At 42.1% G+C, this 22,858-nt stretch overlaps 1 protein-coding gene across 6 annotated transcripts; it reads right to left on the bottom strand.

Moving 5' to 3' along the window:
- Nucleotides 1-5,709: 5,709 nt before the first annotated feature.
- anln (anillin, actin binding protein) lies at nucleotides 5,710-22,270 on the bottom strand. 6 transcript variants are annotated; one of them, XM_030064303.1, is made up of 25 exons: nucleotides 22,118-22,270; nucleotides 19,888-20,038; nucleotides 19,279-19,725; nucleotides 18,729-19,057; nucleotides 17,970-18,318; nucleotides 17,573-17,763; nucleotides 17,361-17,468; nucleotides 17,158-17,275; nucleotides 16,593-16,915; nucleotides 14,546-14,697; nucleotides 14,297-14,438; nucleotides 13,766-13,901; nucleotides 13,139-13,336; nucleotides 12,768-12,894; nucleotides 12,583-12,631; nucleotides 12,438-12,491; nucleotides 12,273-12,317; nucleotides 11,591-11,623; nucleotides 11,412-11,430; nucleotides 11,153-11,265; nucleotides 10,794-10,847; nucleotides 10,354-10,440; nucleotides 9,122-9,229; nucleotides 8,337-8,509; nucleotides 5,710-6,841 (listed from the first exon to the last, which is right to left on the bottom strand). In XM_030064303.1, the coding sequence occupies exons 1-25, from the start codon at nucleotides 22,133-22,135 to the stop codon at nucleotides 6,727-6,729; spliced, it is 3,639 nt and encodes a 1,212-aa protein (XP_029920163.1). In that variant the 5' UTR covers nucleotides 22,136-22,270; the 3' UTR covers nucleotides 5,710-6,726. The 6 variants fall into 6 exon arrangements, with proteins under 6 accessions (XP_029920163.1, XP_029920166.1, XP_029920164.1 ...); XM_030064306.1 differs by having other exon boundaries at nucleotides 16,593-16,912; XM_030064304.1 differs by having other exon boundaries at nucleotides 17,970-18,315.
- Nucleotides 22,271-22,858: the final 588 nt, after the last annotated feature.

The raw sequence follows: 22,858 nt of genomic DNA, 5'->3' as shown, positions 1-22,858 counted from the left end.
ATCAACAATTATCGCAGTTCTTTCCATCTAAAAAGGATTGTATGTCTGTGTCTGGGCTTGTGTGTTGCTGTATTCCACTTTTGCAAAGTGACGGTGCTTCATGTCAGAAACCTTGTCCCAGCAGAATCAGAGAGTCGCGCTCGACACATGTATTCTTCGGGCCCTAACTTTCTCGGTGTATCATTACACACGGACGCGACTCCGCCTATCTCGTTTCTTTGCTCCTCCTGCTCACAGTCGACAGTCAGGATTTGTCTGAGGCGATGTTGTGCTGGGCAGCTGTGAGCACCTCGCTTCCTTCGGAAATCCAAGGGGGGGGGGTCAATGTTCAGGATTTCTCTTTAAGCAGCTTGTGAAAAAATGAACTCTTGAAATGCTCAAGAGTTTGAGATTCTACTATTAATTTCTCCACACAAAAAGAATGACATTTCTAAAGCTGTTTGTTGTTGCTTGTTTTGTTTTTCTTTTCTGTTTGTTTGAATTTTTTCTTTTAATCATTAGAATAAAAGGTTAAATGAAATGAAATTCTTTTTTTGATACTCTGTTGACCAAATAAACAACTGTGAACTCTACCTCCACATAACAATCAGTATGTGTACGTTGCATGTGTGTGTATTTGGGGCTTGTGTATTGCTGTATTCCACTTTGGCAAAGTGACGGTGCTTCATGTCAGAAACCTTGTCCCAGCAGAATCAGAGCACATGCATTGTGCGGGCCGTAACTTTGTCGGTGAATCATTACGCACGGACACAACTCCGCCTGTCTCGTCTCTTTGCTCCTCCTGCTCACAGTCGACAGTCAGGATTTGTCTGTTGTGCTGGGCCGCTGTGAACGCCGCGCTTCCCTCGGTCTCTTTATGAATGTGACAGCGAGGCGTTCTCCGTGGCCGTCTGGGTTTCCATCCAAATATATCGACATTTTTGAGCGAATTTTGTCAAAATGCGCAAAAGAAAATGCGAATTTATGCCTGTTTCCATTAGTTTTGTTTTGCGATTATTGAGAGGAGAGTGCGCCGTGAGATGACGGAAGCGTAAAAACTTTTTGCGGATTTTCGGCCGTTTTTCGAATTTCTGGCGTTTTCATCCAATTTTTTTTTCGCAATTTCTGAAAATGCGAATAAAAAGAGGTGGATGGACACCCAGCGTCGACGCAGCCATGGTTGCCAGTGCGGGTGCAGAGACTTCACAGAGCAGACGTTTTCCGAATGAAAATGCCGATATTGAATTCGGTGAAGTTAATAAGACACTAGCTGGGTTTCCATCCAAATATATCGAAATTTTTTAGCGAATTTTGTCAAAATGCGCAAAAGAAAATGCGAATTTATGCCTGTTTCCATTAGTTTTGTTTTGCGATTATTGAGAGGAGAGTGCGCCGTGAGATGACGCTATAAGATAGCGTCTGTGTGTCGACTGAACAACAACAAACACAGCTGACACTCAACAGCTGATCATGGACAGATTCCTGCTGAACTTGTCGGCTCTTGGGAGAAGTCTGTTTACTATTTTGGCAGCGCTAACTTCGTACCGAACCATCCTAAATAAGGAATAAGAGACTAATAATAATAGTAACAATAACTAATAATAAGACTGTAGCGTAGAAGTGTGACGTGGTATCCGGTCCAGTCATCGTTTATTCGCAAAACCTGTTTCCACAGCAAAATGTCGCATTTTCTTTTATCGATACGCTGAGAAATCCACCCCCTCCAAGCGTAAAAACTTTTTTGCGAATTTTCGGCCGTTTTTCGAATTTCTGGCGTTTCCATCCAAGTTTTTTTTCGCAATTTCTGAAAATGCGAATAAATATAGGTGGATGGAAACCCAGCTACTCACACAAATTCCTTCTTCCGGGGTCAATGGCTGTCAAATGAAACCTGTGATATGAAAAATAACCATATTCACCGTTGCACTGACAATAAACTACAAATTCATTTTTGTCGGAGGAGCCCTGCTTGGGGTCAGCTGTGAAAACAGACGTGCAGGAATACAACAAATACGCGCCCGAAAATCTCTCTCCGAAATTTAGGTCCTGTCGGATCACCCAACTTTCCGAATTTTATCCATCCGAAGTGTTCTGAGCTGCTATATAAGTCAGTCCGCGCTGTGAAGAGTGACTCTGGCTATCCCTCTGCTTCAACTCCGCCAAAACCTTTTCTGCGAGGATCCTCGCGGAGAGAAGAGACACCGACAGCACGCGCTTTCTTGAAAACGAACCGGGCTCCTCTGTGACGCACGAGGCAGTGCAGAAATCCCGGAACGCACTATGGATGCTGGATGGCAACTTGTCTCGTTTGCGCTCCGACAAACAATCGAGGCTCTCTGCAGTTTTGCTGGGACTCTCCAGCTCGGTTTTGGTGCCGAGGAAGGCGAACTCGTCCTGTACATCGACCGCCACGGAGTCCGCCTCGCTGTCATATTCATAGAGAGATGTTTGGGAAGTCTGTTCTGATCGAAGGAAGCGACGAGCTCACGAGCCCAGCACAACACCGCCTCAGAGAAAAGAGAGGAGCAAAGAGACGAAACAGTCCGTGCGTAATGACGCACCGAGAAGTCCCGGCCCTCTGAGCTGATGTGAAGAGCGTTGTGTGGCTGGCAGACAGAGACTGCCCCGTGCTCTCCTCCCAATTTTACTTTCCTGAAACAGTGAAGCCTAATGATTGTTTTCTTATCTACATGTTCATATCCAATAAAATCAGTGCTTCGAAATGTTTGTGTGTCGACCCTGTTGTTATCGATGATGTCACGTTTCAGGAACGAGTTGACTTACTATGCCTGCAGTGGTTGGTTGATAGGGAATGGGTCTTTGTGAGTGATCTTATCTCACAAATACTGCAGAAAGAGGTGTTTTGATGCTCTTGGCATTTTTAAATAAAGATCTTAAAATTAAAATGTGGCCTTCTCTGATCAAACATGAAACAAAGAACATAATGACCAGTCAAGCACATGTTCAGCAAACTGCCATTAGCCTCTTACACATCTGTATTGTGTTAAACAATTGGAAAATATGTACATAACCACCCTTTCAAGTATTATCTAGATACCACAGTGACCATGGCTGGTAAAACATCTGAAGCTGTGCCTCTAAAAGAAGCAGAAGCCAAACCAGATGCAAGAACTTCTTCCTTGTTGCACAACTTGTACATGACAGGAAGGATCTCATTCAAGGGAAATGTTCAGCATTTCTCTTTAAGCAGCTTGTGGGAAAAAAAAATAAAGTCTTGAAAAGATCAGGAGTTTGAGATGTCCGTATTAATTTCTCCACACAAAAAGAAAGAAGTTTCTAAAGCTGCGTGTTGTTGCTTTTTTGTTTTGTTTTGTTTGCTTTTTATTTTGCTTTAAAAAAAAAAAAAAAAAATCTGAAATGAAATAAAATTCGTTTTTGATATCCTATTGGCCACATGAACAACTGTGAACTGTATCTCCACATAACAATCAGTATGTGTACGTTGCATGTGTGTGTCTTTGGGGAGCGTGTGTATTTGGGGCTTGTGCAGGAGGGTGTTGCCACTTTTGCAAAGTGACAGTGCTTCATGTCAGAAACCTTGTCCCAGCAGAATCAGAGCATCGCGCTCGACACATGCGTTCTGCGGGCCCTATAACTTTCTCGGTGCATCATTCCGCACGGACACGACTCCGCCTGTCTCGCCTCGTTGCTCCTCCTGCTCACAGTCGACAGTCAGGATTTGTCTGTTGTGCTGGGCCGCTGTGAGCGCCTCGCTTCCCTCGGTCTCTTTATGAATGTGACAGCGAGGCGTTCTCCGCGGCCGTCAGTGTCGACGCAGCCATGGTAACCGGTGCGGGTGCAGGGACTTCACAGACTCCGGGGTCAATGGCTGTCAAATGAAACCTGTGATATGAAAAAGAACCATATTCACGGTGGCACTAACAATAAACTACAAATTCATTTTCGTCGGAATGTGTGGAGCCCTGCTTGGGGTCAGCTGTGAAAACAGAGACGTGCTAGAATACAACAAATACGCGCCGAAAATCTCTCTCAGAAATGTAGGTCCTTTCGGGTCCCAACTGCCCGAATTTATCCATCCGAAACTTTCCGACTTGCTGTATAAGTCTGTCCGCGCTGTGAAGAGTGAAAATCCCTCTCCCTAAATTCGGGCACTTGGGACACTTGGGGCACTTAGGATGCTTTCGGGTCCCAAGTTCCCGACGTACCCTTTCGGGTCCCAAGTTCCCGACGTACCCTTTCGGGTCCCAAGTGTCCGACGTACCCTTTCGGGTCCCAAGTTCCCGACGTACCCTTTCGGGTCCCTAATGCCCAAATTTATCCATCTGAAACTTTCCGACTTGCTATATAAGTCAGTCCGCGCTGTGAAGAGTGACTCTGGCTATCCCTCTGCTTCAACTCCGCCAAAAACTTTTCTGCGAGGATCCTCGCGGAGAGAAGAGACACCGGCACGCGCTTTCTTGAAAACGAACCGGGCTCCTCCGTGACGCACGAGGCAGTGCAGAAATCCCGGAACGCACTATGGATGCTGGATGGCAACTTGTCTCGTTTGCGCTCCGACAAACAATCGAGGCTCTCTGCAGTTTTGCTGGGACTCTCCAGCTCGGTTTTGGCGCCGAGGAAGGTGAACTCGTCCTGTACATCGACCGCCACGGAGTCCGCCTCGCTGTCATATTCATAGAGAGATGTTTGGAAAGTTTGTTCTAATCGAAGGAAGCGACGAGCTCACGAGCCCAGCACAACACCGCCTCAGAGACAACAGAGGAGCAAAGAGACGAGACAGACGGAGTCGCGTCCGTGCGTAATGACGCACCGAGAAGTCACTGCCGCAGAAAGCGTGTGACGAGCTCGAGGCTCCCACCTCGACACACTGAGCTGATGTGAAGAGCGTTGTGTGGCTGGCAGTCAGAGAGACTGCTCTGTGCTTTCCTCCCCAAGAGAGACATTTTTCCCCGCCTGAAGCTGTGAAGCCTACTGATTGTTTTCTTATCTTCATGTTCATTTCCAATAAAAGCAGTGCTTCAAAATGTGTCTGTCACTTCTTATCACTTCCTATCAGGGGCGTCGTAGTGGGGACTGATTACCCAGGGCCACAATGGGCGAGGGGGCCCTCGAAAGGCCTGAGATAAAAAAAAAAAAAAAAGTTTGCCTGTTGGTCGGCTATAGAAGGGCGCAATAAGATTTCTTTTCATGGGGCCCAAAATCCCTGGCGGCGCCCCTGCTTCCTATCGTACATGGAGTGTAGTGATTTGACCAAAAACAAAAAGAAAAGGTGCTTAGGCATACTGCGTGACATTTGTATAGCACTGGCCAAATCAACAATTATCACAGTTCTTTCCATCTAAAAATGATTGTATGTCTGTGTGTGGGCTTGTGTATTGCTCTTTTCCAGTGCTTCATGTCAGAAACCTTGCTCCAGCAGAATCTAAGCATCGAGCTTGGCACATGCATTCTGTTGGCTGTAACTTCTAGGTGCACCATTACACACAGACGCGATTCTGCTCTTTGCTCCTCCTGCTCACAGTCGACATGATTTCTCTGAGGCGGTGAAGTTACTTTTAGTTTGGGGATTTTTAATGATCATTGGTGGAAATGTCTGACATATGAGGTCAGAGTCTGACATTCCAGTGCAGCACTGATTCGAACATGTTTTTCCAAGAAGTTGGAGCAACATGCCCATCGGTGGACTTCACTTAATGATACATTTCACTGACATGATAGAGAAAAAAGTCAAGTTCAAGCCAGTTTGGTCAAAGCAGGCATTTATTGAAGTCGGCTTGTTCTACAAATACCTGACAGACTGAGAGGAGTGCTTGGATTGCTTTTACGTTACCAGTGAGTACTAACAGATTTCTTGCTCATTCCTAAACTGCAGAATGATGTAAAATGTTTGGAGAAGCAGAATACATCGTGCATAATATATGTAATACAAAATCCATTTTCAAAAAGCTTTCAACTTCTCTGCTAAACACAGCAGAAAGCCTGTCCATCTGAAAATACATTAACCAGCGCACAGGAGGTAATACAAATGTTAAGCCCAGTTAGCCAAAACCATTTAAAACGTGCACATGGAAACAGTCACATGAACAATAAAGACACAGACATGACAAATATATATTACTGAAAACTGTAGTATAATTGGTATCAAACTTGTGTATGGCACTTAACATGATGAAAAGGCATTTGACAGTCTAGCCACAAGCTGTAAAAGCTAGGGTTAAAAATAAAAATGCTTTGTGGATTCTACAGATGATAGTGTTCTGTGCTATCATGAAGGATAAAAAAGTTTTCATCAGTACAAAAAAATGTGGTGCATCAAATTTGTATCGATTTAGTAGTTCAGCACCATTTATATATATTGATTTAAAACTTTGAAAACAAATATAATTTAAAGCCATGCATTGTCTAAATTAACAGTTACAACATGAAAAAAAACAAACTGGCAGGACAATAGCTCAAATACAATGGAATATCCCAACAATTTGAAAATATATAAAATATAGCTATTAAGAAACTGTCAAACCAGAAGTCCACCACAAAATCCTGCACTGAAATGTTTCAAATGTATGGCTTTATTCATTTTTTCCTCATATAACTTATGTGTTTGATTACTTGTGCTCTCAAAGTATCCACCAGTAAAAAAAAAAGAAAAAAAGAAAAAAGAAAAAAAAAAAACAGCAACTTTCTTACTATATTGCACTTAGTAATTGCAAGTGTCACTGTCTGATACTGACAGTCCATAAAACAGAAGGACCAGTGCGATGAAAATTACAGGGGCCTGTAGCTGGAGTCTGGCTGCCACATCCGCAGATCCACCAGAATCTGATTCAGTTTCTTCATCCACAAATTCCTTTCATCCTTGGTGTCGGCACTGAGCCAGTTTCTGCGCACAAAAACAAAACTCAAATGTTCAGCAAGGGAACATTTCTCAGCATTATTAACACAGGATGAAAACTGGCCGGACTGATTCCTGCTCCCCTGCCCCTATTCAACAGGCCAGACAGCCACACTCTCACACCATCTAACACGTGAAACAAAAAACACTGTCATATATTTATCTGCGTATATTAATCTGCACAAAAGAAACCAGATTATTTTGAGCAACCGAGTTGTGGCAGGAAAATTATTAACCATTGTTTGTTTGAGTGCTGTGCAGTGTGTTAGTTGTGTTTACCCTGTCAGTTTCCTAATACAAAGTTCAAAAAATCAGCAAGGGTATAAATGGCACAATCATTGGGTTTCTGCAGTGTTTAGAAATAGACCGATTAATCAGATCGATATCTGGCATGCTGAGATACTCAGCATCAGCCGATGAACAAAAACAAAATGTCTGCGGACATCTACAGGCAGCCTGTCACTGTAGAACCATGTTACTGCCTCCTCTTGTCTGCTGGCAATGCTGTTGTTTAAGTTTAGCTTTTGGATTACCTGTGACCTCTGAACATTAATTTAGTTGATATATATATATATATATATATATATATATATATATATATATATATATATATATATATTAAATTTAAAATAAGTGCACTGCAGATAAAGTGCAACAACATATGGTTTCCATGTACATCAGCGGTTTCCCAAATGAGGCATTATGGATACACTGGATCATGGCCAGGGACTCATTTGAACAGGTTTCAAACACAGACTGGACAGACAGGAACAAGTGTTCTGTCCACAGGCACAGTTGGACAGGGTTGAAATTAGGTCTGGTCAGATGTGCTCCGGTTGAAAGGATATTTCTCAAGTGACTTCAATTGAAGAACATTTTGCTATCAAAAAACACAATCTGCTTAGACTACTCTACATGTCACTTGAATGTTGCTGTGTTATCATTTCGATGGATTAAACTGTGAAGATAATGCAGTTTGGCTGCATCTTAAATTATAGTCAAGACCTGCCCCTTGGAAGATCAGCCCCATATGGGGAGGCCCAGCCCCATATGGGGAGGGCCCAGCCCCATATGGGGAGGGCCCCGCCCCATATGGGGAGGGCCCCGCCCCATATGGGGAGGGCCCAGCCCCATATGGGGAGGGCCCTGCCCCATATGGGGAGGGCCCCGCCCCATATGGGGAGGGCCCAGCCCCATATGGGGAGGGCCCAGCCCCATATGGGGAGGGCCCAGCCCCATATGGGGATACACTGGATCATGGCCAGGGACTCATTTGAACAGGTTTCAAACACAGACTGGACAGACAGGAACAAGTGTTCTGTCCACAGGCACAGTTGGACAGGGTTGAAATTAGGTCTGGTCAGATGTGCCCCCCCCCCCCCCCGCCTTTCCTGTCTCTCTCTACTGTAATTGTCAAATAAAGCAGAAATGCTAAAAATACAAACAAACAAACAAACAAACTCTTCTTCATGTAGCTACTTACTTGGTGACACACATGGTGTTCTGGCACTGACTGACCAGTGTCTCTTTGTCATCCTCTCTCTGTGGCCTGACAGTGATGAGCTCAAAGGTGTTTGGCCTGGCACAAAACTCTCGGTTGGCCGGTTCCACCTTCTTACTGGTGCAGTTAGCAAGGTTGATCCGACCAATTGGATTCTAACAAGGAGACCACAGAAAAGAGAAGGAACAATGTATTGTAGCAAATCTTGCCTCACACCTTTAAAATATTTTAAACCTTATGTTATTGTGTATTTATGTTGTTGTTTATGATGCTGTGTTATTATGTCAGATGGGTTAATGTAAGAGCAGTGTAAGTACAGAACCTGCAACAGTAAAGCAATGTGGACCAAAATAAATTAGAGCAGGAGGTCTCCATGACACATTTTCAATCAAGTTCCTCGTCTCTATAAGCTGATTTTCATATACTATCATGAATGATTTCAAAAATGGTCAGGAGTAACATGAAGTATGTGTGCAATGTAGTCCCAAAACACACAGAAACCAAAATTGGCCATTAATCCATAATGTATGCCAGTGCTCCTGTAGGTGGGTGGGTTCGTGGACAGATCATGTTGCCCCACAAAGCTCAATTGTTGGTTTTGAAGCTCAACAAGAAAACAAGTTCTGTGCAGTTCTACCATTTCAGTTGCTGGATTGACATTCAATCTATCAACAAAGGGAAAAGAAAACTGCAGGGTAGAAAAAAATAGTGCTTAAATCAACTGTGTGACAACACCCTGAGATATTTAAAGTTGTAGAAAGGCTTACCTTGCGTTTCTCATCATCTGGATAGGTCCAGTAGGAAATGCAATATCCTGACAGGACACACCACCTCCTGTGCCAGGCTCCAAATCCACTAACATCTTCAAACATTGTCTGGGGAACATATGATAAAGTTAAAATCTATGAGGAATTACCACAAAATTATTATTGTTGCCGCAGTGTCTGCTCTAGTATTACTTTATCTGCGGCGGTGACACACTGCTCTGCTTGTACTAGGGTTGCACAATAAATTGTATAATATTCGCAAACATGATTGTGATTAAATGAATGAAATCAATTGTGATTTTAAGGCTTTATATGGTGTTTAATATCCCCGTGCTGCTGCTTTTCCATCTCAAGTGCTCCCTAGCTCCCTGTTTGTCCAATCACAGGTCTTCCATTGTAAAGCATGCACTGTGTAAAAATGTCCTGATGAACACTGCAGCCCACAGGCAGCAAATAGACAGTAAGACTACAGATTACAAATGTAATACATCAGGAGTATTAGATTAGGTGTTAATATTCCATCATCATCTATTGTTTGGAAGCACTTCAGTTTTATGGTGAGGGATGTTGATCAAGAGGACTCCAAAGTGTGCTTTTGGATCACACCTGTGGCACAAATAAACACTTCTTCTTTAAAATTACAAAATTTGTTGTTCTTGGGGTGTGCTGAGACTGAGTTTTATTTTCAATTTTTTGTACAAAATATTCCATGTCCTTCTGACACAGTCATTGCAAGTATGAGCTGAAATAAATCCTTGGAATACTGAATATACATTTTTCACCACTGCAGATAGACAAAATGCATTTTCCATTGGTTTATAAATACTAAAATCGCAATATGGGAAATATAGCAATATGACATTTTGTCAATATCATGCACCCCTACTGATCACCACCTTTGCTTTTCCTTGGTGTCTCCCCCATCAAAGACCAAAACAAACAATGTTGGTAGGCCTAAAGCTTTGTTTGTTGCTTGTACTGCATATTTATTTTAACTTAGATTATAATTTGGGCCAAATTTTACAGAACAGAATTCAGGAAGATCAGGACTAATCTTATTTTGATTTGATTTGTACATTCACAGGAATATGCTGTATGCTGTATGTTGACTGATGAATTGTATGCTGAGGTACTCAAAAATATTTTGTTCTAAAAAACCCAGGTAGTTGATAAATAATCATGTCAATACTGAGCAAAACTGATAATTATTTTAGCAACAATCATGCACTCACCAGGAAGCCCCTCTCTTCCACCTTAGAGCCAACTTCACACTGCATCCTGAGGTAGATGTGGCCCTCCAGAGGGCACAGAAATGGCACCTTCAAACCATAGAAGACAATAACAGATTACTCATGAAAGGTGCAGGCATATAGTTATCATGAATTCAGAAAGGGGTAAAAGTTGCAAGGTGTGGTTAAACAAATGCCAGGTATCAGTGCAAATCTGTTCTCATGAGAAAGGTTAAATTGTTTTCCAAACTTGTTTCAAAACCAGCCCTTCAAAAGCCCCTGCAAGCACAGACTGACTAAAACTTTGAATTCCTTATGATAACAGACTTGCTGTTAAGATTAAGATTAGAATGTTAGTGACACAACAGGGTTAGATTTTGTTTCACCATTTCCCCACACAAGCTTATTAAAGGAAATGAATTGGCCACAGGGCAAGTAGTAACCTTGTTATGAAACATGTCACTGAGTAGTTGTCTTTCAGTTCCTTCATATTTGATCTAAAAGAGAGAAATTAAGGCAAGTGAATGAGTGCAGAAAGGCAGCACATATTGTCTGATGAGAGCAAACAGCGTTACTGTGTGTCTCCACAAAGCTTGTACACCACTCTATTACTATGATCCCAGCGGTTTCCCAGCCTTAGTGAGTGAGCCCGTCAGCTCCACAACATATGCTGTAGTTGTGTGTTTTCAGACAGAGGCCAGCCACACTTTGGGGATGAAGAGGAAAAACTGAATGTGCTCTAAAACAGTGTGAAAAAGAGGCAAGCAGATACACAAAACATGACATTTGACGGCATTTATACCTTCTCTAGGGGAAATTTGTTTTTCCCAACAGAGGAAAGAGTAAGTTTGTGTGATCCAATGAGGACAAAGTTACTGGTGCGAACAGCATTGGGTCCTCCTGGGCTGGCCACAACTGCAGAAAGATGGTTATGATGAGAAATACTCCAAATACTTAAAGAGAACAACTTGTGAGTCACATTTGACAATACAAATTTTGTAATGCAAAACTGTGTGACATCTGAATCAGCAATATAAAGTTTCTTATGTATTTTCCCTTACCTGGAGTTTGGTTGCTCTTCTGCAAGGAAAGATAAAAGATGAGGGGATGAAATGAAATACAAAGTGCTTTCATGCTCAGACAGAATTATTTTAAGTGTTGTGGCATTCTTCAAAATTTTACATAAAGAAAATGTTCCAACTAAATGTTGTGTACTATTAAGTAAATAGTAAAGTCTTACAGTGATGGCAAGGAATCGCTTTGGAGTAATGGCCTGGAAAGAAGAAAACAAAGCAAAAATATAGGTGCCACCAACAATAGATAGGTTATCACAGTGTGTGACAAAAATGCACCAAGTTCTCTGACTGCCATGCAAGGCATTGTGGCTATTCAGTTCCTCCATTGTGTTACTGTCATAACACATGGCTGTATTTTCTTCAAGTCTCGACATGTGGTTTGGTAGATATCTTTAAAATGATCTGGTCTTGATCAACATGTACAGATTCAGTGATGGTTCTAATCAGTTGGACATTTTGTGTATGTTTTTAAAGATTCATACAGCCTGATTAGTCCTGACACATTGATGGCATATCAGGACCGGTCCTTAAACTTGCAGGGCTTATATCGCCATCTATGGGCCAGTCAGTAGTACTGTTTGTTGTGTCTAGGTGAAGTCACTAAGGCTATATGCCAAAAAAAAAAGTTCAAATCGATGCCATCTAAATCTATGTAAATATAATCTTGTGCTTGAGGAATGTGTCACTGGCTATTTAACATCCAAATCTACTGAATGAAACAATCAGTCCACCTGAAACCATTCACTGTGAGAAACCAGCATAGTGACACTCGCCAAAGTAGCATCTATCCACCCGCACAGTGCACACCCCACCAAGTGAGGGATATGATACAGAAACCATTCATACCGACATACATAAATCATGGGCCTCATAAACATGTCTCCAGATTACCTGAAGAAACACACACACACACACACGCACGCACACATACTTTAAGCTTTAGAACATGTATCACCATTTTCTGATAATGTGTTTGACACTGTATTTACCAAATAATTGAGGGGAAATTACCTTTGACTTGTTGGGCTTCTTCCTCTTGTCAGTGACTAGTTCACGCTTTTGCACCTGAAATTGTTGCCAACAATTTAGTAAAATTATAATGAAGCAGTATGCAAACGAGCAGGCAACACAAGAGGTGATATGATATAAAACTCACCAGATAATAGACCTCAATATCAATTTCAAAGTCACTGGAAACATCAGACCTGAAGAGATGGAGAGGTACATTGTGTGAACAATAACTATATCAATAGATCTGACACATATTTTCAGTGAGACATATCATCTAAGTCAACCACCAGGGGTTTTTAGCCTGTTGTACTGCAGAAAGTTTTGACTTACATGACAAACTTGGTAGTGAAGGTGAGGGCGTCTCCACTGAGGCCGCTGTGTGTGCTTGCTAATGGAGTAGCCACAGTGTTCTCCGCTCCAGCCCGAATCATGATGAAAAAGTAATGTCTGGTTGACTCTACAATGCATACAGGAGGAAGTATTGGTCTGAGTTATGTTCATCTGATATGCCATGAAGTAACCTGTAAAAATGTTGTTTTCCCAAGTAAAAGATATGAGATCTTTGAGACTAAAAGTACAACCCAGCTAAATTTATGAATCCATCCAAGTTACAAACTTATAGATTTTGCACACTGTGCTGTTGTTACCATTGAGTTTTACACAAAAGGGTCTATGTGCAGTTTTATACAGTTAAAGTCTACCTGGTTTGTTGGCAGTGGAGCAAATAAAGTCTGCCTTGAGAGGCAGGCGCAACTCATGCAGGGAGATGGAGCCTTTGGAGGCAGAGACACCGATGTTCTCTGGAGCCTTAGAGGAGCCAACAGGGGCCTTTCTCTGGCCTGCAGGGCCTTCTCCCTTCAGACGGTCCAACTCTGCCTTCAGTGCTACCCTCCTCTCCGCTGGAAAAAAAAAAAATCAAAAAGGAATTGGTTCAGATAGCAACATTAACACAATAATGTAGTGTGGAAAAACAGGTTGACTACAAGTTCTGCAAGTTTAGGTTTAAGACTTGAAGAGGCTTTATGCCACTACAAATGAAATCCAAGTCCAATGTCATCCTAAACATTAGCCTGAACAGAGAACCAAAACAGTACACAACAGTGAAGTATGCATTTCTACAAGGTGCATAACGCACATTGATGCATAACTTTTAATTTCTCATTAGAAGTTATGCATCAATAAAAAGTGGCATTTTTAATACTTCTGACACATAATATTCGAAACACTGAACCATATTTAAAACACCATATCTTAAATCATTCAATTTGAAACATATGAATAGTTTTGATCAATATACTGAGTACATTAATGCCTATTGCCAAACTCACTTGCCACCAACAGCAGCCTCTCTGCCTCAGCCTCCACCTGGGACCCTTTGCCGTGCTCTTCATCTGTGCAGCAGCTGAGTGCCTGGCTGGCCTGGTGGATAACTGTCTGCTGCAGGTTCATCTCACTGGTCAAAATCTACAGACACACAACAAACAGACAATTTAATTATAGTAGAATCTTGTGTTTTATTTGAGCCAAAAGTATTTTCTCAAACTCTTGAAGTCTCAGTTGTCACTTGATGGAGTTGAAACAAAAGAATAATTATTTCCCATTATTTTAGTATTTTTTAAATGGGAATAACTGAGATCTTTTTTTGTTTTTGTTGAGAAAATGGCATAAATGTTCAATATCAGACTAATAATTTGTAGGGAAAGGATAGATTGAAAAAAAAGTTTGCAAAAAACTGGGCCTAGCTGTTGAAAACTGCTAGCTTTTCCAGACTGCATTAAAGATCTTTAAGTAGATTGTTAATCTAAAATGTAACACTACCTGCATTACTGATCAAAATACAAGTTTATTTTATTTTGAACCTTCATCTTCTGTTTGATGTTGATGAGACTGGTGCCTCCGGCCTCCTCCACTCTGTGAGAAACATCCTCCTTCCTCACAATAACCTGCTTCACATTGGGCCTCTCAGTCTCCTTCACCCTGACAGACCTGTATGCATCGATGCTAACACAGAGGAAAGCAGACAGACATTCAAATCATGCATGCAAAGACAACAAGGACTGGCAAGTTGAATACTGTTAAAGGACTGAGGGCTACGTGGGAGCACTTACCTATAAGGCAGTTTATGGTCTTCATCTTCAGAGGCCTCAACACTGTCCGAGGAGCCTGTCTGAATCATGTGAGCCCTCTGGAATTTACTGGGTTTGGAGGTACTGTTAGGAGTTTTACTCTTCTCACTGAAGGAGCTGGCTGGAGTTGACGTCTGGACAAAGATATAAACAACATCTCATTGTTAGGGAGTGTGCTGGTGGTGGCCCAGGAGGTGGAGCGCATACCAAATACCACTTAGGCTCACGCTGTTTAGCAGCAGAATGCTGGGATAGATTCCATCCCAGGATCTGTGCTGCATGATTAGTCACCAACTATTAAATCAATCATGAACTATTTTGATAACTGATTCATTGTTTTGAGTCATTTTTGAAGAATAATATTTTCAAATTCAAGCTTCTCAAATGTGAATATTTTCTGGTTTCTTTATTCCTCTATGACAGTAAGCTTGGGCTGTGGACTGTTGGTTAGGACAAAACAAGACATGTGAAGATGTCACCTTGGGCTGTGGGGAACTGAGATCAACATTTCTCATCATTTTTCTGACCTTTTACAGATCAAAAATATTGATTAATCAAGAAAATAATCAACAGACTAATCAATAATGAAAACAATCATTAGTTGCAGCTCTACTCTCCACTGTATCCACCTAATAAAGCAGAAATGCCCCAAAAGTAACTTCACTGTTAGGTTATTTACTGTTGTGGTCAAGGTCTGTCAATACTGGCACAAAATAGATCTTGAATATATTTTAAAACTGGATGGATCTGAAAATCATATGCTTATAATTTGTGTACTGTGAGGTGAAATATTACTCAATAGATTCAGTGACCCTTTAAATAATTTCCTTCGGGATGAATAAAGTATCTATCTATCTATCTATAAATGCATATATGATGTAAACGTAAATTTATTGTTGATGATTGAATTTTTTTTTTTTAACCTTTATTTAACCAGGAAAATCCCTTGAGATTAAAATCTCTTTTTCGAGGGAGACCTGGCCAAGAAGAGCACACTATTACAAGTTACAAAAATTCTAAAATAAAACACGTTAAGAACAGACAAAGGACAACAGACACATACAACAAAATCCAGCTTAGGAGTAGCAAGTGCACTCTTCAGTAACACGTTTTTTTTTTTTTTAATCAGAGCTTTGAACTCTCCCAGGGAGACCAAATCATTAAGCTGTAATGTGTTCTGAAGATTGTTCCATGACCATGGCGCAAAATAAGAGAAAGCTGCTCTACAAAGTTCTGTGCAAATCCTGGGTACCTGGTAGAGCAGCCTTCTAGTGGAACAAAAGTTATAACAGCTGTTTGTGAGTGATAGTAGATTACATAAATATGAATTTTACCTACTGACAAATTTTCTGTTTACACACACCATTTAGCAAAGCGGCGCACTGCACCAGTCACTTGCTACAACTTTGAGTTTTGCCACAAAAGTAGCTTAGTAAAAATAAACCCACAACATTGTATGTCTTACTGCTTGAAATAACTCCTGATTACATCAGGTAGTCTTCTTGCTAGGTCCATTTGTTGTCAAGTCATTGACCACAAACTGGGGCATCTCACAGTTATTTTGTGCCACCTTGAGGCAACAGCTGCACACTGACGCATTAGAAACAGGGTGAAGTGCAGCTGGATTAAACAAGACTTGATTGTACAAATGACTGTAGCAGGGAATAAAATGTGGTACGTTTAGAACCTACTGTAAGATAACAATTCTAAAATTTATGAATGTCAGGAGGGCATGAAAGAGGGCAAACAGGCCTGAGGCCATGCTACAGGTAATAGTGAATAGGGGAGGAAAAGGGCTATATCCTATACACAAACAGAATTACACACTAGTAACAACTAACACAACTCAAACAAACATAATGTCTTGCAGGTACCAGATGTGATCAGGACCCCAGCTGCCAACTGATACACCCCAAAGAAAATGTCCTATTTCCTGGTACAATGACATTAAGAAAGAAAACAGGTTACAAAGCCATGAAAGCTTTGTCTTTTTTACAGCTCTCTCGATGGGCTGCAGCTTGTTACCTACCATCATTCTCTTCTCTGGACTCTTTACGACAGCAGCCACCGTCTCTGCAAAAGGAGCAAGGAGAGACATGGAAGAAATATTCAGGCCATCTTCCTCATCGCTCTCCTCTTCCTTATCATCGTGCTCATCACTGCTCTGCTCCAGGACTCCTTCGAACAGCTCATTGATGACGGCAGAATTGATGGATTGGTCAACATTCATCTCAATCTCCTGGACCACCTCTTCTTCTGGAGTTTCATTACAAGGTTTCTCTACCAAGTTGCTGACTTTCTTCAGAGGGCTTGAGGTTGAGACTGGAGGTGAGACCACTGATCCATGTCCTGCTGTTTGACATAACATCATAATGATATCAGTTAACAGTTTCACAATGTTCTTTTATCCAAGCTTAGTTTGTTCACCAAAGTTCATGAAAATGTTAACTAGTTTTGGGGTGTCCTGCTGGCAGACTAACAGGTGAAAATATAAGTGACTTAAGTGACTAATGTAAATCGCACAACATGAACTTCCATATGTGCACTAATAAATAAATGCTGTTACAGTGAACAGTGAAACACGGTGTGAGTACCTGAGGTTGGTGGTGGAGAACTGATGTTGGTGGTGCTGTCCGTACTGTCAACAGAAGGTGTTGTTGGTTCATCATGTGACTGAGCCACATGAGGCTCTTGAGACTGACCAGCCTGCTCCTGAGAAATAGAATGGCATCAAATAAAATATAAAAACATCAAAATTTAGCTTCCAGATGACCCATATTCAAATGTGTCAACCCACCTTGCTTTCAGTATTTTTCTTGTTTTCTGCCTCTTCATCTTTGTTTTTCCACATATTGTCCCCTTTCTGAAAGCGACTGCGAAGCTGAGCCAGCTCAGCTTCACGCTCCTGTAATGATGAGGATTTCTGTGAATCTGATTTTGCAATTCTAGCCTCAAAACAAAACAGGCATCACAACAGTAGAGGACATACTATCTGCAAAGGCAACCCACCAGTTTCTGTCTCTGGGTGAGATCAGCAGTGGTTGTCTTGGCAGCCTGTGCTGCTCTGAGCCTCTCCTGGACCAGTCTGGTGTTGGGGGTGACAGTGGGTGTCTTGCCCTGGGTAGCACCTCCTGCTGGGGAGCTCTGGTTTGTGCGCTCCTGGCACTTCTCTCCAAAGCGCTCCAGAAAAGACTTAACACCTGTAGAGAATCAAGAATGGAAACCACATTACATTTACACTTTGGAATAACATTTTATGCACTTGTAATACTGAGTGTGTATTTTAATTCGGCAATTTTACTTTTACCCAAGTTTGGTCTCACTGAAATATTGTTATCTTTTATTCATTTTAAAAACTTGTATCCATTAAGTAAATTAATAAAAGGTTAACTGCATTATGACTCACCAGGTGTGCCTGTAGTGACTTTTTGTTGCAGGGGTGTAGAAGAGTCCTTGGTGGTAAACTTATCTTTGTTCTGGAGGTCAGAGGGGGCAGAGGTGGCAGGTTTGGCAGGGAGGTTGGGCTTCTTGGGACTGGAGGTGATGTCAAGACCCCTGGAAAGGGCCTGGTTCTTTAGCGGACTTTGAGGCAATGGTGCTGAGCCAGAAAAACCAGCCTTCTGAGGACTGGAGAGGTAGGATGTCCCCTGGTGAGAGCTCTTCTGGCTAGCTGCTGGTTTTGCTGCAGGGAGTTCAGCCTTCTGAGGGTTTGAGAGAACCTCTCTGCTAGATTTGACTGGAGAGTAGACTGCCTGCTGCAAAGAAATGGTTTACATTGTAGGTATTTAGTCAACACTCTTATCCAAAGAGAACTGCAAGCAAAGCAACAGTGAATAAACTGCAATTTCGACATCAACAAAAATTACACGAATGCAAAGGTTGGGGCCTCAGTGCCTTCAACGTATTCTTGCCACTGTATAATGACCATGTGAAAGCAAAAAGCCAAGAAAAGAAACAAGAGAAAAAGAGAGCAAACCGTTTAGAGCAGATAGAGAGGAAAATCATTCAATGGGAGGACTGAGAGTTGCTTGAAGAGATTAGTAAGTAAATAATAGTAAAATAAAAAATAGTAAAGTAAAAAATATAAATGTAAATATAAATAATACAAAAATTATTGTCCATTCATGCTGAGGAAGAACAAAAGGCAATTCAGCAGTAAACCTACCTGATTGGAGCTGGATGTAGACTTGCTGCTTGCTGTTTGGTTGGTCAGTACAGGACCTGCAGCAGATGGTTTACTGTTAGTAGACACAGAGGCATCTCTGCTGGCCAGCTTGGGAACACAGGCGGTGCCAGCCTTCCCTTGTGCATTGTCTTTGCGAGGGCCTGGGTGGCTTAAGTCGTCCTCCCAGGATCCGATGGTGGCGGCGAGGTTGGCGAGTCGGCCTCTCCTCCCAAGTGGAGCTTCTGAGGAGGATGCAGTCGAGCTGGCCGCTGTTGGGTCGTCAAACTGTCTCTTCAATGGGGACGGGGGGGCACAGTTTGGAACAACATCTAAAGTCCATGAAAAAGTAGTTAATATGCAAACTAAGGCCAGAGACATATCACATGCCTAAAGATTAAACACGAAAAAACTGGCAATTTTTTCACCCTCCCTGGCTCCAAACAGCTACATCCAAAATCCATAATCATAGTTAAAAACACACAGTAGGTTTACCAAAACCAAATGTATAAACACACACACACACACACACACACAAACACAAAGCATCTACCTTCATTATCCCAATACTGCCTCTGCTCTGCTAGTCTCTGCAGACGAGATTTCATGCCAGGGGCGGATAGAGTTGGGGCCTCATTCAGGTCCTCCTTGTTCCTCTGCAGGGCTGGACTGGCAGATACCGTCTCCACTTTGGTACTGCTCAACAAAGCATCGGGAGCAGGGGTCATGATCATCTTGTCCGGCTCTGGCTCCGGTACAGGTTTCGCCTGCACTGGATGAGAGTGGACTACAGGTCGGGCAATGTTCTTCTCTAGAGAAGAGGCAGGACGGATGCTGGCTGGTCCCGTTGGGGGTTTCTTGTCAGTAGGAGGATCAGGCAGCGAAGAAACTGCAGGGCGAGTCGTAGATGGCTCCTGGTTCTCCTCCCCAGCTGCGGTCTGCACAGTTTCCCCTGAGCATCGCCGCTTGGAGGGAGAAGGCTTGGAAGAGAGCTGTGGAGCTGGAGTGAAGAAGTTGTGGAGAAATATAATCCAAGTCTGGGGACCCTGCTGATTAAGTTTCCTGACAAGAAGTCTCAACAGTACAGGAAGGCAGCCTGATGATAATAATAAACTTAATTTGTGTACCAGAGTTTACATTTTAACAATCACATAGTTCATACCTTTATCTATGACTGGCTCACTGATCACACTATTAGCCTCAGCCAAAGGCTCCCTGGACCTTTTAGCCATCTGCCGATTTGCTGCAGTCGGTCTCTCCGCCATTTTCTTCTGGAGGTTCTCCCTGCGGGCCCGGGTTCGCTCCAAGAGTTTCTGGTTTGACAGAAGCAATGTTTCATTTCAAATATTTACTCCAACAGCAGCTCTATACCTATACAACAGAAACTTGTTTATCCAAGCCTTTTAAAAGCATCCACGCAAGTATTCCTGAGAATTCAGTTAGTTGTATGTGGCATCCAATCACAGCTGAAGACTGACCCCCACAGGGAGTCAAAACAGGGAAAAGTCATCATATGATCACTGCTTTGCGTCATACTGGAGTCACTGTGAGAATAACTTCCTGGCTCTAAGCAATGACTTTTAAGCATTCACATTTTACTGTAGAGTTTGGTTGATCCTGAGGTGTTTTTATTTTTAACACTACAGGCATTTCCCTGTTAGTGATGTCAGAATTCATTTAAGACAGATAAAAAAAAATAGGTCCATCACGAAACCAAACTGGCATTCATCACCCGAGAGCTGAGGTGAACAATATTCTGGAGGGAGAGGCTGGCATCTGCCATCTTTTAAATGACATATGAACGTAGCACTTTTGTGAAGTAAATGCACCACCTTCTGGAATTTATCCTGAAATAAGCCAAGAAGCAGAAGGACGTCTCAGAGCCAAAATAATCCTATCCACAAAATAAACTCCACAGGAAACACTGGAAATGACAGCCAAAAACTAATTCATATATTTTTTTCCAGTATATTTCTGTGTTTGTAACACACCATTATCACATTTTTAGCTCTCCTCACAGAGGCTGGAAAAACAAAGTTCCTCTGCAGTTTGGTGCCTGTAGCTCCTGGGAGAAATGTATTTGAGATAGTTACTCCTCAACAGTTTATAAAATTTTTCCAGCTTTAGCCTTAACCTTTAATAGTGTATTTCCCCCAATGCAGCATAGCATTTTCGATGACCTCTTAGTAAATCTTTGAAATTTCCCCACTGTGGGACTAATAAAGGAATATCTTATCTTAAATTTGTCTCTTTGCTGTGTGACACAGAATCCTCATTTGAGAACTGGTTTGGAAAACAAAAGCTACAACGCATTGACTCCATGGAAGCTCATAAGTGGCAAAATAGTTTGAACTGTACTGTAGACAGACAAAACAGTCTTTTAGGATAGATAAAAAGCCCTCTGTTTGCTTGCCCTATTTCCGTCCTCTCTTCTTTGTGTGACAACACTTTCCCCTGGCCTCCCAAGGCACTCTGTCTTTGCAATCTGTTTTACTGCCTTGTGACTGCAAGCCCCAACACATTCCTACAGCTCCACTGCCTGCCTGCACACTTCCTCCAGGCAGCATGGAAAATTTGAAGCTGCTTTTAACATCATTCCTCAGGAATGAGCCACCCCTGCCTGTGGTTCTTGCTCACTGGATCTGAAATCTCAAACTCCATTGGTCAGGATGTGGATTGACAAGAAATTCCATCAAATAGATAGGAATCGTTTCACAGTTCAAATCCAAAGGCGTGAATACAGAAAGAGGAACGGAGAAAGACTGTTTTTCATGTCTCAGAATGCTGGCCCTGTGCTGGACCGATGCCCACGCTGACACATAGCATTGCCTTAATTGGAGAAACACTGTTTTTTTGAGTAACGTTAGGCTTGGCATGCCAACGTAGTCTGATTATGGCGTGTTTTCACAGAAAAGTAACTTATGTGGACAGGAATTTTAATGTATCATGGATTGACGCACCCTGAAAGGTGGTTATTAACCAGCCAAATATCTTGGTAACTAAACTTAGCCCCTAACATTACAAAGTGAAGCTTAGGCTAACGTTATTAAGTAGCTGATTGCTAACGTTATATCGTACCTAAACACGAAGGAGCCAAACATGCCACCGAGACATATTACAATTGCTAACGTTTGTCCACAACAATGACCAAACACGTGACATGTTCTCTCTTAGTTAGATCTTTGGTCTGACGGTAGACTTGGGCACTTAATAACCAGCTGTTGAACAAATAACTTTAAACTATTATGTAAGTAATCAAATTTGGTCCGGGCAAGTATTTTTGAGTATATTTCTTGGCTTGCATTGGCACAAAAAACAGGAACCGTACATGGGCGTACATTAACGTTAGCTAGCGCGTTATTTTAGTGAAGATGGCTCGCTCGCCGACTCACCTCAGTAAACGGATCCATGTCGGAGACAGTGTATCCCCTACTACAGTAATATTTCAAAAAACTAGCTGTTTTACTGCTCTATGCCACTGGTGTGTACAGAAAGAGGACGTGGTGAGCTGAACGCCTCTCAGCTCCTCTTCTCTCCACACACAAACAACGTCTGTTCAAATTTGAATTTCAGCGCTGCGGCCACTGCGCAGACTCTGACCGTTGAACAAAACACGCCAAACCCAATCAGAAACAAGGGTTGGGGCTTGCGACGCGCTCAGCCAATCACAACCCGAACGTAAAGAACACTAGGCTGTCACTTTCAGGGGACCAATCCAAATCCGCATAGATGAACAGCAGTGATCAACAGTACAGTGAAAGTTGCTGCCTTCATATGTTGTCGGAAATCACCAGCAGATATTGTCAGTTGAGGGATATTGTGATATCTACTCTTACGAATCACTTGAAAAAATACCTCTGCTTTTTGAACATTCTTACCATGAACGAAACGGACATTATAGCAAGACAGCGCCATTTAGTATGTACTTTGAGTAATATTTCAAGATGGGTGAGTATTGTAATTTGTAGGAGCTTTACCTCCAACAGCTCCTTCAGTCTATTTATCAATATCCCTTGGAGATTTGTCAAATGTATCTTTTTGTGTATTACGATGTAAGGAAGATTAACCTTTAACCCTGCTCTAACAATTAAATACCATTTTATTTTGTATATTCTGTTCTTTCAATAATTTCA

Source organism: Myripristis murdjan, chromosome 11 (assembly GCF_902150065.1).
Source record: "Myripristis murdjan chromosome 11, fMyrMur1.1, whole genome shotgun sequence".
Lineage (NCBI taxonomy): Eukaryota > Metazoa > Chordata > Actinopteri > Holocentriformes > Holocentridae > Myripristis > Myripristis murdjan.
The sequence above is the reverse complement of the archived record's forward strand: the minus strand, read 5'-3'. Positions and strand labels throughout refer to the sequence as shown.

Bases quoted from the DNA above. Each gene is read 5' to 3' on its own strand.
- anln (XM_030064303.1), bottom strand. The intron at 16,916-17,157 runs GTACTCACACCG...TATGTCAAACAG, and splicing joins TTCTCCACCACCAACCTCAG to CAGGACATGGATCAGTGGTC. The intron at 6,842-8,336 runs GTAAGTAGCTAC...TTTTGTGCGCAG, and splicing joins AACACCATGTGTGTCACCAA to AAACTGGCTCAGTGCCGACA.